At 39.7% G+C, this 15,449-nt stretch overlaps 1 protein-coding gene across 1 annotated transcript in view; it reads right to left on the bottom strand.

The window, feature by feature from the left end:
• Positions 1-1,436: 1,436 nt before the first annotated feature.
• LOC128353194 (protein phosphatase 1H-like) overlaps positions 1,437-15,449 on the bottom strand; it is a 30,011-nt gene continuing 15,998 nt past the window's right edge. Inside the window, exons 2-10 of the mRNA XM_053313868.1 lie at positions 14,598-14,787; positions 12,465-12,836; positions 10,055-10,167; positions 9,784-9,868; positions 8,831-8,949; positions 5,656-5,719; positions 3,383-3,490; positions 1,888-2,039; positions 1,437-1,813 (exon numbers count right to left, since the gene is read on the bottom strand). Of these exons, the coding sequence (XP_053169843.1) occupies positions 1,666-1,813; positions 1,888-2,039; positions 3,383-3,490; positions 5,656-5,719; positions 8,831-8,949; positions 9,784-9,868; positions 10,055-10,167; positions 12,465-12,836; positions 14,598-14,787 (1,351 nt within the window). The 3' untranslated portion in view covers positions 1,437-1,665. The remainder of the gene's footprint in view (positions 1,814-1,887; positions 2,040-3,382; positions 3,491-5,655; positions 5,720-8,830; positions 8,950-9,783; positions 9,869-10,054; positions 10,168-12,464; positions 12,837-14,597; positions 14,788-15,449) is intronic.

The following is a 15,449-nucleotide window of genomic DNA, read 5'->3' as shown; positions in this document are numbered from 1 at the left end:
CAGTAAATAGCTACATCCAAACACGGTACATCGTTATTCCCAAATCTGCAGGTCAAACGTCTTCAGCTAGTAAAACATGCCAAACATGTTAAAGCAAAAGAAAGATTTTTTTTAACTTGAAGTATTTGTTCAGCTCATTTTTGATTGTATATCATGATTTTTTTTAACTGAATTTAATTCTCCTCCCTGCTGCAGGGAATATTTGCCTTACCACCCCTCCCAATATCGCAGCTCCTCAGTGACTGATGGGTGTCAGCCTAAAGTGCATCTACACTGATGTCCAAGTCATTTCATCTAGTGTCCAGTTTTTCAATATAGGAATTTATAAAAGGTAAATATTCACTGCTTCTACTTCTTTCAGAGTACATATTAGCATGTATATTATATTGCATTAAAGCTGCACTAATTCATATTTTTATATTAACAATCAATCAAATCGCTATGATACTCATAGTGACAAAAGCAAAGAGAGTCTTCATGACATTTTTGTTAGCGCACCATTTTAGCGTTTTGGTTTAATGTCCCTGCGACTTTACTGTTTTGGTTGAGTCTCACAGCTCTCATCAGCAAAGTAGATATGACACCTCCAAAATCAACATCTTTGCTGTTCCCCTCAACTGTGTGTAGTTTGTGTTAGTGTCTTTTTAGCTCATTGTTTATTGTCTATGGCTTGAAACTTTCATTGTAAAGCTAACTGCAAACAACCTCATTTGCTTGATCAAATTAAAGACACGTTTCCAGGAAAAAAACCTAACATCAGATTAAATGACTTGACACAGTGAACGTATTTCTTGCATGTACAGCTTTTAAAATGATGCAAGTTTCATTAACCTTATCAAAAAATGTTCAGAAACCTTTTTTTTTGTCAAACTATATCCTTGGAATTGATAGAGGGATGCTCAGATTTCTCACTCAACAGTAAAAACTGATTTGTGAAACAGATGAAATACGCCCCTCGGCTTTTCATGTGATGTACCATTTCAGCCACTCTGGGCTCTTGCTGACCAAAGGCCTCCCAAAATGATGAACAGCAATGCAGGTTCCAGCCAAAATCTCAGTGCTGCAATCAGTCTGTAATCTGTAAAGCAATCTGGAAGCAGTTCTTCAGCGAGTGAATCCTTTCAAAGCCACACTGTGGCTAAACAGAAAACGCAGCTGACCTGTCAGCTCGGTCCATGGGCACAAGACGAAGGAGGTAATTTTTTTTTTTTTATAAACAAGTTGACTGTACAGCATATGGGAAGAAAAGAGGACTAAAAGAGAGGAGAGAAAGAGAAACAGACAAGTTTACAGCACTGCAAGAGAGGGAAGGAGAAGAAAGAAATCTGTCTTTTCTTCACTTTGGAAGAGCATTCAACCATTTCAGCTTTCATATGTCTGCAGAAGTTCAGGAACAGTCAACCTCCATCATCCTATTTAACTCCAAAGATTGTTCCTCCATCATCGACTGCAGTTCCCCTGAGCAGCCACATTTGGTAGTTGACCAATCCTGAACTCCTACAGAGACATGAAATACCATCTAAATGTTCTACTTGACTTTAGTCCAAGTAAGAAAACAACTGTGCAAACAGCACCGGGGGAACTGAAAGGGGGGGTACTGAGATCAGGATCGATCCTGTTAGTTTAAGAGCCGAACAGGCCCTTCTAGTCCTCATGGGTTCATCTTCAGGGCTGACGGTTGCCGTACATCAGTGGTATGATGAAGACCGAGATGTCGTCTCCAGAGCCCAGGCGCTCGTTGGTGATCCTCCAGCCTCTATCCCTCAGGACGCCGCGAGCTCGCATCACCAGGTCCTGTGCTGCCATTGTATACCTGACCAGCGGAGGGAACAGCAATGAAGCATTCAATTTCCATAGAGAGAGAAAGAAAGGAAGAAAGCATCCCACCTGTGCAGATCATCAGGGTCGCAGTTGGCCAGGAAGCTGGTGACGGCTTCGGCCACTTCTTGGTTGGAGAGGACGTCCCACAAGCCGTCGGTTCCCATCACCAGAACATCGTCAGCCCCGTGCTCATACTGTGTCAGGTTATACACCTTCACCTGCAGGCCCAAACACAAAGCATGAAGGATTTCAGTTTGAATTGACTCATTTTTCTCTTGCTTAAAAAGGTAATTCTTGTATTTTTATATAATCTAATATGTTCTTTGGGTGCGAGTATGGAGTTAAGTAAGGTTTTTATTCAAGTATATCGAGGGTATTTTGTCAAGGGTAAAATGAACTGCTACTGTTTAATGATGATTATGTCAACAACAACCAATTAGAACTTGAAATTATAACTTTACACCAAAGTGAAAGATTTTTTTGAGTGGCTGCAAAGATCAAGTACATTCAGTTAAAGCGGCTTAAGTTTCGCAACTATACTGATGCATTCAATACTCAATGCAGCTTTCATTCACTGAGAGCATCTTGAGAAACCACTCGAGTCTTTGGCGAGAGGTGAGAGTAATGTTTGAGAGAAAAAGACAGACACAGACGGAAAAACAGTGCTGAGAGCCGTTAAGTCTTCAGCGTGAACCAGCTATGAACCCTGGTATTAATGAATAAAAGATCAAGCAGCAGAGCTCCGGGAGGAAAAAAAAAAAAAAGCAAAACTTTATAAGACAAACTACATCAGGAGATGAAAGCGCTTTGAAACCAGCTCCAGACAGACAGGCAGACAGGCAGATAGGTGAGCTCAAGTTCCTCTGCTGCCGATGACCTTGTTCAGACAGAGAAGCTGCAAAATGCTATTTCCCTGAGACTGTAGTGCAGTTATGATGGCAGGAAAAGAAGCATAAGTCAAATACAGGACACATTTCCTCTCATTTACGACAGAGAGGAAAGACAGAAGAAGGAAAGACTGATTGAACTACTGATTTGAATAATTAAGAAATCAATTGATTGAGATTGTAACTGTATCAGCTACAGGAAACAGTCCATGGGTTTAAGGAGATAGACACTGACACGTTAGCCCACAATCCTTCATGCTTGTAAATCCTTAGGATGAAAAAATGAAGTACAGTCTAACCGCTGATGAAACTAAGACTCCATGTGCTTTTAAATGGTGTGAGCACCAGAAAAGGGACATTTTTGTGATATTCAGCTGAAACGACAGAGAAAGGAATCAGACTTTTGCTGCCAGAATGTATGAACTGGTAGGGTAACAGAGCATTACAAGAATGTCTAATAAGACAAGGTGCTCATGAGTGCATGTCAGTTCCTTTTAAAAGGCATGGATGATTTGTAGCTAGGTGAACCTGAAATGACCCAGATGCAACAAAAAAAAAGTTGAAGTTACATTTCAAAGTGCACCCTTTTCAAAAAAAAGGCAACTTAAGTTTACTTTTCAAGTCTTCAAATACTGGAAGTTTGTCAGAAGGTAATACGCAGTGCTAGCTCTTACCTCGGGGCAACAGGAAAGGAATGGCTTGATGTAAATGTTGGAGTCATGAACTTTGAGGTCATGGTCACCGAGCCCGCGGGTCACACCGATGGTTGCCAACACTCGAGCCTGAAAAACATGCAGTTAGATTTCTTTTAGTTAGTTAGATTAAAGGAGGTACTTCATACTTTTTGTGATTTTCTGTCAAATGGTGTTATACTGTTGTACATCTATGTTAAACACAGTCCAACGTCCAATACTTTAGGTTAACACGTTAAATGGTCCCTGAAAGACAAAAGCCCTGGCCCTGTTTGTAAAGTCAACCTCTACTTCCCCATCTACTTCCACTGCCTTTGTTGCTATGGTTGTTGCTAAGGTTTTTCCACAGGTTGTTTGCATCGCCAACTTGCGTATTTCGGATTAAATTTGGGTTCAAACATGCACAGATGTATACGAGAAGTTTCCATTTCGAGTAAAGAAAGAAAAATCTCCTACTAGTTTATGTAGCCTCTGGGAGCTAACCAATCACAACAGAGTAGGGAGGAACCTTAAAGAGACAGGAGCTAAAACAGCCTGTTTCTGACGGAGGCTGAAATGAGGGACTGCATAAAGGGCCACTAAAAACTTAAATAAGGAGTTTTTTGTACTGTTAATCATAAAAAGACATTTTAGTAGTGCCCCAGAATAAAAATTTAGAACTGGAAATGTGCATGATATGTCCTCTTTAGAGACAAACGTTTGGTATTTACTACTAGGGCTGGGCCGATATGCTTTTGTGCCAATTCGATTCTCTAACGATTTTTGGGTCCCGATTAGATTTAAATTGCGATTCTGATTAAACAAGTATTACGATTTTATATTTCAATTATTGTGATTTTATTTCCTTAAACAAGAACAGGTTGAACCAAACACTTACAGTAATAATACATCATAAGTCATATTTACAAAAAACTGTACACATCACATCAGTTTGTGAGATTTATTTTTAAAACTGTGCACCTGCCCTCATAAAAAACATTCTCATCTGCCAACATCTTACAATAAACTAAACTGCTACATTTAGCTGGTCTTTAGAAAATTAAAAAAAAATTAAAAAAAAAAAATAAATAAATAAAAATCGCCAGAAAAAAATCGATTTTTTGGCCAAGCCCTATTTACTACCAATTATCTAACTTCAAATACTTTCATATAGTAGATGCTTACTACTGCCCCCTTCACTGCCAACAAACATATGGATGTAAACATGGTCTATGACAGTCTGACAGTAGCCACAATGGCAGTGTCTGTTAACTGTCAACCTGCCGATGTACGACACTGGGTGGGCGGTGGAGCTGGTGCTAACTGCTCACATTACATTGTGTTGACATATAGCTACAGTATGTGTTTTAGGTGTGTTTTACTACTGGCACATTAGTCTTATTCCAGATACATTGGGAAATGTAGATGTCTCAATATTAAGATGAGATTTTGCCCGTGCAGTCTGACAGAATGAAAATCAACGAACACATTAGCACTAAATTAGGTTAGGTCTGCCATAAAACTCAAATCGCTCAACAAATTTCACAATTCATGAGACTGTTCAGAGCTTTGTAAAATAGCAATAAGCCCAGAGACATACACGGTTTTTCAGTTCCTTTAATTATCAAATTCCTTGTCAGTATTTTTCCACTCTTTCATGCCTGTGTGAAAATCCTTTGCTTTTGCTCCCCTTTTGAATTCAACGGCTATTCATCAGACAACAATGGCGCTGTGTGGTTGACAGATGCTGTGCTCCTTTCTGATAGACTTTCTCGTTATGTCTCTCATTGCATCAAACTGAATTGATTGAAAATATGAGACAAACTGACATGACTGAGAGTTTTGAAGTGTGTTGTGCAATTTATTTGGTGGAGTGTGTTTCCAGTTTCGGTCTCTTCTCTCTCATCTCTCCCCAGCTGTCCCAGTGGGGATTAACTTCACTTCTCAGAGAGACGACTGTCATCTCCCGACTGGTGTGTGTCTGTGTGAATGTCTGTGTGTGTGTTAGATGTAACTATTGGAGTGAAACCGATGGACCGCCTCCTTTCTCAAGTGTGTGTGCGCCGCATTGACTCACATGCACAATGTGTTACTTGCACATCAGAGACCAAGTGTTCGCCCACTGTCTGGGTGGCTGGCAGGCATGTAGTGTGTTGGTGCGTGTGTGTGTGTGTGTGTGTGTGTGTGTGTGTGTGTGTGTGACACTGATCTTAGAGCAAGTGATTTACTGTTTCCTCTGAAGTTGTGAATTCCAGAGCAGATACACACTCTCTTACCTTTTTCCCTTCGCCATATATTAGTGGAAATTTGAGATCTTCATCCTCAATTGTCTTATAGGCCCTGTGTTTGAGGAGAGAAAAGAAAAACAAAAAAGCAGTGAATGTATATTTTCTCTCTCGTCTTTCTTTCTGTCTGACACACAAGTATACAGTATACACACTATGAAAAAATAAGTACATAAGAGGAGTGAGATGAACAAAAGGAAACTTTGGAGATCTCTTTTAATAAAACTTTTAAAAATATTTTCCCTGTGTCACGCTGGACCCGGGAGCAATTTTGGTCCAGTGATTTTCTCTCTTACTGGTAGAGACACCTACTGGGGAAATTCAAACATAATTATGTAATTTGTGAGAATATTCAATGTAGCTGCACTAAACATATTTTTTCAATTCAAACGATTATGTGTAATTTTGAGACCTGTACACATGACTAACATTTAAGCAAGCGGAGCATTTTAGCATCTTTTAGCTTTAATGTTTTGGTTGCCTTCACCACTCTCGTCCTTTTTCAGCTAAAAAAACAGTAATAGAGCCACTGTACTCTACCTATCCATCACTCAGTGCTAGCAAGACAAAGTTAGCATTTAGCTAGTGAACACAGTGGAGCATTCAGCAGCTCAAGAGACAGATCTTTTTCTCTGAAGTTGGCAGAGACCAAAATAGAGTTGACTATTGGACTTACTTGTTTACACATATTAATATGTTTACACACATTACCTTTATAATTGGTTTTATAGTTAATTGGTTTCAGAATGTGCAGCTAAAAATGAGCTAGCTGGCTAACACTGTCACATTTAGAGAGATGCTGATTTAAAAAGTTGACAACACTGTACTGAATTACTAGTCTTGTGTTTACAGCCTGTTCTGCTTAAGTGCCATAAAAAAAACAAAAAGAAAATTAAAGCTACTTTAAGTTCATGACTATAGCTATGTCCCAATTCAGGGGCTGCATCCTTTAAAGGACGCTGCCTTTGCAGCCTCTGAAGGCGACTCTGGAGGTCCCTCCGTAGGGAGCATCAACCGTTATTATTTCAGGACTGAGCAGCAGCTTGCAAAAGATCTTGGGATATGGGAGGCCGCGAAGAATAGTAGCGGTGCATCCTCCAAAAAGAGGGAAAAGAAGGCCGCATTTGTAGGCTGCATTCGAAGGAGCCTTCGAATTGGGACAGCCTTCGCACGGTGTTGTGACATAATCAGCCTTCAAATGCGTCCTTTGAAGGATGCAGCCCCTGAATTGGGACACAGCTTATGTGTAAATGCATATTTTTTATAGTGCTGTCATCATTATTAAAAGGTTATCCTACAATTTATTGTCACACTTTCATATATTTTCACACTTTCCACAGAAAAATAAAAAAAACATGAAATATTCAATATTTTAGCCCCTAGTGTGAGGTGAGCTCCAAATATAAAGAATCCCACACTATCTGTAATACAACTTCACATCACACAGTGCTGTGTTATGTTTTGAGACTTTAAAAAGCTCCAGAGCCACAAAAGACATTACCCAACTGTTGTTCTTCTTCTAATTTTCCCACAGTTTTTAATTTCGCTTGTGTCTTGTTACAAATGACTCTCTCCAGAGTGTAATAACAAGTGCTTTTGCTGCTAAAAAAACTGTAGTCAGAGAAAGCAAAGCGAGGGTTGGGATCTTAGAATACACAAGCAAACAACACAAGGTTCACAAGTGCACAAATGGAGGCAGAAGATCTGAAAAGGCACTTAGAAGTGGAGCTTTGATGTCAGACTGAAAGACTCCATCGCCAACGCTGATGTACTTAAACTTGCTAGATTAGACTTGGCAGAGAATATCAACAGCTTCAAAAGGCTTCAAATCTGACCACGTTTTTCTCTGTCTGTCAGGCCATGTCTCTCTCTTTTGCCATTTGTCTGTCTCACAACTGAGACGTGTACTTTTCCCGACCCAAAAACATAAAACTCTATCAGTCTCGTTTTTTTGAGAGGTGGAGATACAACTTCTTTAACCACCGCACACACTCTGATAAACAACAGTCAGTCACACACTGTACTCATTTATCATACCACTATTTCATAGGGTTGCTCATTTAAAGTGCATGCTTTTTTCCAGTATTGCAGAGTTTGAATGATCTGTTTAGAGATGAGAAAATGAGTCGACAGGAAATTAATTTGCAACTATTGTGATCATTTGCAGATAAGAGACTATGTAAGACAACACCTGCAACTTATAGAGGCTCCAGTCTTGATGGATGCCTCCGACTTTCATCACGCTCAGAAAATCAATTTCTTCAATCAGTCAAATTGATTTTACTCTAATAAAAACAAAGTAGGAAAAAGAATTGGACAGTCTCTGGAAAGGAAGCTTGAAGCATGTCTATCAAAATTAGCTTGCTCACGTTTCTAAAATGTGAGGATTTGCTGCTTTATCTCTGTTTTATATTCATGTAAATTGAGCATCTTTTAGTTTTGGACTGCTGGGAGGACAAAAGCCTCTTGGAACATGTGTTTGGCATTTTTCCTATTCCAAAAACTAAATGATTAAAATTACACATTTAATTGTGTCCTCTCAGGAGCTCCTGTATTTTTGGTACCATCCATTTCCAACTTTTGAAATGATACCCAGTCCTGCCGAGAAACTGCTCCGAACTCCAAACTACATCCTGAGAAATGTAACAGTAGTCCGTATTGTACAGTGGCACATGTTGGCAAGAATATATCTGCTTCTGATGGGCGGTCTTATGGTGAAATATACATCACACACCACAATTCACACAAAGTATGCTCCTGTTTGTGTATGTGTGTGTCAGTCTGAGAAAGTCAGTAAAAGCACGTCTCATTACTGGCTTCTACTGAAGCCACATTAAAACAGCATGGTGTCTTGCTAACCCACATAGCACTGCACACACTGTGCGGGACCATCTCTGCCGTATCATTATATCATATCAGGTTAGGCTGCTCCCTCATTAGCTCTATGCTGGTCTCTTTAAAGTGTGAGTGTGAGCAGCAGTTAAAAGAGGGGGAAGAAGATGTAGAAGTAGAGATACAGACCACACTGCGACCAACACATTCAAATTTTGTTGATTTCGATTGCTGTTTCATTCAAGTTTTCATAAAACGTCGAGTAACAGCACACATTTTCATGTTTATTGGTGTGGAAAAGAGAGAAAATGAAAGAGACAGAGGGGACTCTTACCAGCCGTTCATGGTGAAGTCTCTGTAGAGCATTCTCTTGCCCACCTCCTTCCTCTGAACTCTCCTGGGAAATTCCAGGTGCGTGAACTCGTTTCCTAACAGGTGAGGCTGCATGAAACCCTGCAGGGCAGACAACGATGACCTTCATGTCAATCAACAGGGGAATAAGCATGTGGCTGATTTGCATAAAACAGTCTTCACTTAAGGAGATTTGAGCACAGTAACATTTTTAATTTGAGCCTTAAAAATCTGATAATATATCTGCTAGTTCAATAAAACACACAACATAAACATGCACTTCAACAGATTCCTTAAATTTGGTTATTGAAGAATTGTGACCAAACTGTGTAGTGAGTGGTCTATTTTATATATATATGTATGTACTACATATATACTGTACATATATATCGGTAGACACACAGCAACTAAATGCTAACACTCCTCCACCGCTACTGTTGAGAGCCAGCTGAAGAAGAGTGGAATTCAGCACTGAGCTTTTCACCGCTAAAGAGGCAACAACCTTGAGACATGTATTTATGAAATCAAAAGGAAACATTGAACTGCAGAATTCTTGTTTACTGCCACTGACTATAAAAAGGTCAATCACAGCCAGTTATTCTTGGCTGACGAGCTTGGTGAGTGTTGGCTGATTTAGTGTTGTACAACTCTAAAGGACATCGGTGGGTTTTCTGATTGTGTTATTTGAACACAGTGAAAAAACAACATAGAGAATAACCAGTTCAGGTGAGTGAGGTCTCAAGAGTTAGTACTTTCAGTTAGGATGGTATAGATTTGTATGATGAACCTTATTACATATGCTTAATACTTGTCAAGATTCAGATTACACTCAATGCTATTATGCAACAACGCTGTACTTTTGAGTGAAGAGACTCAGATCATTTCTTGCATAGAACATAGGTTTTCTATATAAAAATCAATACACAATTTTCTTACCAGGAACTGGAGTCGCTGCCGTTCTGACTCTGGTGTGAACTCTGTCGAGATTGGAATGATCTCATTGTTTCTAATAATGATAGCCCTGTAGAGAGAGAGAGAGAGAGAGAGAGAGAGGAAAAAGGTAGAAATGTACTGTAAATCCACCCTTACATTTAACATAATGAGCAGCCCCATCTGACTCTGCCCCGGCATGTCGATGTGCTGACATATACTGTATCACCAGCTCCCTAGGGGCCTTCACAGAGCTTTTAACTAGGAACATACACACCTGCTGTCACCTGCGTTCCCAACATATAGTTTCCCAAGCAGGTACACCACTGTGAGAGCGGTGCATCCTCCTGTGATGTTATAGCCGTGCTTCTCCCGCTCAATCTGGGCATCCTGGGAGAGACAGAGAAAGAGGCAAATTTAAATACTGTATATAGTCTGAGCCTTTTCTGTTCAATACCTCTCATAAATATTCATTAATATGACTGCCCAGACCCAGTAGAAAAGGATAGAAAAAAACTAAAGGAAAATGAGCAAAAGGAGCAAAGTAAGAAAACTTTTCAGAGGGCGGTGTGGGCATCGTTGTAGACTATTGATCGGTTTAACCTGAACCTTTTGTTGACCGCATGTCAGTAAACAAGAATGTGTGTTGTGCATAAATAATGTAGTTGGTGATATGTGAGAAGGTTTGTGACTTGACTTTGCATGTCCAGCACATTCTGCCTAGTGGATTTGTCTGTCCATGTCAAAAGGTGTATTCATGTATTGGTTTCCTTTTATCCTTTTTCTGTCTCAAACCTTCTACATCAGGAATATAACATTATATTTTTCCACATTTTCACACAGAGTTGCAGGTTTGTACAGAAACTCTGCAGACAGAGCTCTCTGCAGAGTAGCTTTCTCCTGCAGCCTTTACATGGTTGACATCTTCCTACAGGGGCCGCAGCTTTAACTGATGCAGCGATAATCTTCTACAAAGGATGTCCAATCAAGTGTAAGAGTGCTTCCTTTCACTTGGAGAAGGGGTGGCGAGGGGTTGATCTGAGAAGAGCTTTCTTTGTGGGTTTTTTTTTTTTTTTTTTTAAGTCTCAGTGCCACATGGTGCAGCATGACTGTTTACTATTGCCATCTAGTGGTGATACTGCACAGACTTGTAAAAGCATCTTTTCTTAAAGCAAATTAGAAGAAGTGTACAATACAATATAGTGACAAGGAAATGCACAGCTGGACAGAATGAAAAAAACTATGACAGGGACATACTTTTCTCTGGTTTTTAATGAAACATTTTTGGCTCAACTTTCACAGATGCATATTTTCCTCTATAATAAACTAAATATTCAGCTACATGCCTTTAATTCAACAGAAACTAATTAGAGATGTATTTAGCCAGACAGTGCTTCTGTACTAAACAGAACAGCAGAAATATGCAGTATAATGGGTATGTGTATAGTTCATTGACGAGTAGCCAGGGGGCATGATTTCAGGCCAGACGCTTCCAATCCATCTAAATAAACTCTAAAATGAGAAAGCATAATGCTGTGGTCTGAATATAATCAGTGTGTGCTTATTTTTGTCAGTGTGTGTGCCTTCTTGTTCTCTGGACAGTGTATCATTGTGTGGGTAAGTAAACCATATGTCATGTTACCACATTATTTTTGAAGTTTGGTCTCAACTCATCACCAAAGTTGTTTTTGTACTGAGAGTAATATGTGAAAATTCACTTATTACTATATTATTACTATATTCACTTATTACTTGTTACAAACATACGGATAGTGAAGATAAATACATGATTAATTCACTGTTGAAACAACTCATTGCCAATCTTGTCTGATTCAATAACTCTACTGATCTAATATTCTTGTTCTGATATAATATAAATCTATGCATTGACGTAATAATAATTCAACAAAAATGAAAAAATATAACTTAATTTGTGAGTAACTGTTTCTTTCACATTATTTTCTTGCACTGTTTTCTATTTTCTATTATATTGTTTGAATAAAACAACAGACTTTTCCCAGTAAGCAGTAAGCCATTCCAATGTGCTAACATCAACAATGATGTTAATTAAATGTTAGTTAAATTACTTAATTGACCTGTGCTTTCCCTGCTATAACATGTCACAATAGCCTAAATAACTTAAGGTGGATATTTATTTTAACAGGATCAGACTTGGAACTAAGCCCAGAACACTGTAGATGATAAAAAATGTAATGAAATATAATGTAATGAGGACAATGAACATTTTTCTGCAACCTGACAGTACATTTCTTTTAGATAACAGGCAAAATTCAACTAACCAATACCCCCTCATGGACCAGTCAAGTCGCAGTTTACATTCATGTTTGTCCAGACTCATATAATATTTGTATTGAAAACTTTGATGGAATTTATGTGTTTTCCGTGTATGTGTTCACATGCCTGGACAATCAAGATGATTCTGTCAGTACACAAAGTCGTTGCCATGACAGTAGATATGAGGCTACAAATGCTATCATATCAGACGTTTGTGCCAAATTTGAAAAAATTCCCCCAAAGTTTTCCAGAGACAGTCACATGAGAATGGGATAGAAAGACGGACAGACAGACAGCCGGAAAACATTATACCTCTAGCCACAGCTGTCGTTGATGCAGAGCCATAAAAATGTTCGGTAATGACTGAACATTTGAAAGCACTTATCTCTCACCATCTCTTTGAAGGCGTTCTCTATGGCTCCTATCACCAGGCTCTCATGCTGGATCTTCTTCTCAGTGAAGAAACGAGGAGGAGGCGGTGTGTTGCACGGTGAGCCTGGTGCACCCGCCGCGCCCCGCAGCGAGGCGGCCCGAGTCAGTGAGCGGTGAGGGCCTGGGGTGTTTCCTTGGAGGTAGGGGTTGTTGTCGGGCTCCTCTCCCATGATGGTAGGGGGCAGAGAGGCCAGGTTGCGCAGGATCTCGATGACGGCCTGGAGCTGACAGGCGATGTGGTGCTGCAGCAGACGGGAGGCGACAACTGCTGCACCTGAGCCGGCGTGGCCGTCAAACAACGCCCAGTAGTGAAACACCAGCCCCTCACTGTCCTGCAGACACACATATACAAAATATGCATATGTTGATTTCACATCAAGTGGTAACAGTACACAACAACAAAGAAAATTCATAAACTTCATCACATTTAAACACAACGATCACAACCATTATTTATTGTAAAGCCAAATTCACCTGTTCAACTGTATCTTTTAAGACACGTACCCAAACGTTTCACACTTTTTCAGACACATACGACCACATATGTGTAATATTGTGGAACAGTTTGGTCACTTATGGGTGGAATCTCTTTCCCATGTCTTAACATCATAACAGACCTACAGTGGGAAAAGGTCATCATTTATCAATCGTCAAAAGGGATTCAATTTTCCATCCTGACTGTTACAAACTGGCAGTAATGTTGTATTTTCCAGGAAGAGCGGGGGTGTAGCTGGAAAAAAGCAGCTTGGACTAATATATGACTAAAAATCTAAATGTTTTCGGACGGATATAAATCAGCCTGGAGACAAAAAATGGTCTAAATTCAGCTTAAAATTGTGCTTAAAAAAATAAAACATGTTATTTGTTGAGAAGAATGACATTTGAAGCCAAATTCAAAATAAATGACTAAGGCTCTGGGAGGAAGTTGTAGTAAGTGTGAGTCATGACTGAGACTCAGGATAAATCATCATATCTCCTGTGTGAAAGCTGTGAAGGTCTCTCACACATCTGTATAAACAGTCTTTGTCAAACAGTGGTCCTCTGCTGTATTTCCTGCTGAAACAACACAACTGGTCTGAAGCAAAGTAGAAAAGTCAGATTATATAATATTTCATTTTTTGGTAGATGCACTCTGTTCTGTATAAACAGCAAAAGCAGGACTTATTAACTGAAATCACATGAACTCACAATTAGGGATGCAGTGATCTGACTTTTTCAGTCCCAATACCGATATTGATACGTGGGCTTTGAACCAAACCAGTACCAGTGTTTAGTGAATAAGATGTAGGCCTCCCTGTTTGGAAAAGATTCGGGCTTGAACTTAAACATTTCTTTCCTAACTTTGTAAAGACATTGTAACAAATACCTGATACACGATTGGCCCACTGTCACTGATACCTGATCAAGTTCTTTGATTCAGTATTGGTATCAGTGTTTCTACTCAGAAACATTTTTCTAATATCTGGATGATGTCAGCTTCTATGGGTGGTGTAACCTTTTGTAATAAGTTATTTGAATGAACTCATATCCTTTGTCCCAAATGACGCAAATGGTGACGACGTGTCTCAGCCCCAATTTATTTTCTTTCTTTTGGTAGATGATCAAGTTGGGAGAGAATGTTTCAGCTACTGGAATTCCCCCCGTGCAATATATCCATTCCTATTCATACAGTCCCAAACTATTTATTAAATCCCTTATTTTTTTAATGGCTAGACTGATCATGAGCTTTGAACTTTATCTTTATCTGAAATGATACTAAATTGATAATATTTTCACCTTGAAGACATAAATGTGGTTTTAGGTGATTGTGATGGACATTTTCTGATATTTTACAGACTAATTAATCGATTCATTGATAAAAAAAAAAAAAAAGCTAGACATAAACCCTCACTCTTTATACTTATTTTTCTAAATGTGCCACGACCAGATTTCACATACAGTACTTGGTGTGAACGTACACTGAAACTGTTGGCTAAGCTAGTTACATCACTGCTCTCTGTGTTTGTCTGTGAGCAAAGCTGTTTCTAAATGCATCATGTATGTGCACTGTATAACCTCTGTGATCGAGTGTGTACATGTGTACTCTCTCTTACCTCCCCCAGCTTGCCGTACTCCATGCGCAACCCCAGGCCCTCTCCGTTGGGCAGGGAGTTGCGTCTCTTGGCGGTGGGGGTCTTGCTGGGCGTGGAGGGGGGGCAGTAGCTCATTGGCCTCCTTCTCGCCACTACCACCTCGCAACATGCCTGGTCCTCATTCAATGCGCTCTTACCAGCATTAATCACCCTGCAGGAGGAAGGACAGGGTAATGGAGCGTTAGGTGGGTATGATAAATACAGACGGAGTCCCAATTTAGGCTTTGCTTAGCTTATTTACAGCTATTAATAAGCACTTTTTCCAGTATGGTGAGTTAAAATTTCTTTACAAGCCTCAGATGAATCACTTTCCCAGTCGGACAGCTATGGTTGGGAACGAGCGGTTGAATGAAAGTCGACATCAGATGCTTTTTGTTGGATGAAACAAACAATAGTTATTTTAGCTGACTGCAGGATCACAGCAATTAGTCAGAACCACAGCCTGAGGTTTGTGTTTGTTTCCTGTTCCTGACTCATTTGTGGTACTGCTCTGCTAGTAGTGTCCTGACTCCTGATACAGGACAGATCGGGACAGTTGCTTCTAGGTGAACCAGACGTCTTTGTTTCTATTTGACTGTATATAAATGCCCACAAATGTGTGTGTGTGTAGCCTTACTCTGCTTTACTTGTGCCTTCAGAGAGACAGTACCCAGATATATAACCCACTAACAATTGGGGAGAGCCACATATACCATGTGTTACATGACTGTAGACTTGTTTTTTATTCTCCTTTTTTATTATTACTATTAAGGGAGCAATGCACACATCAAATGAAAGGCACTGTTTACTTGTAGTGCTGATATTCAGAAACCC

This window comes from Scomber japonicus, chromosome 23, assembly GCF_027409825.1.
Source record: "Scomber japonicus isolate fScoJap1 chromosome 23, fScoJap1.pri, whole genome shotgun sequence".
NCBI lineage: Eukaryota > Metazoa > Chordata > Actinopteri > Scombriformes > Scombridae > Scomber > Scomber japonicus.
The sequence above is the reverse complement of the archived record's forward strand: the minus strand, read 5'-3'. Positions and strand labels throughout refer to the sequence as shown.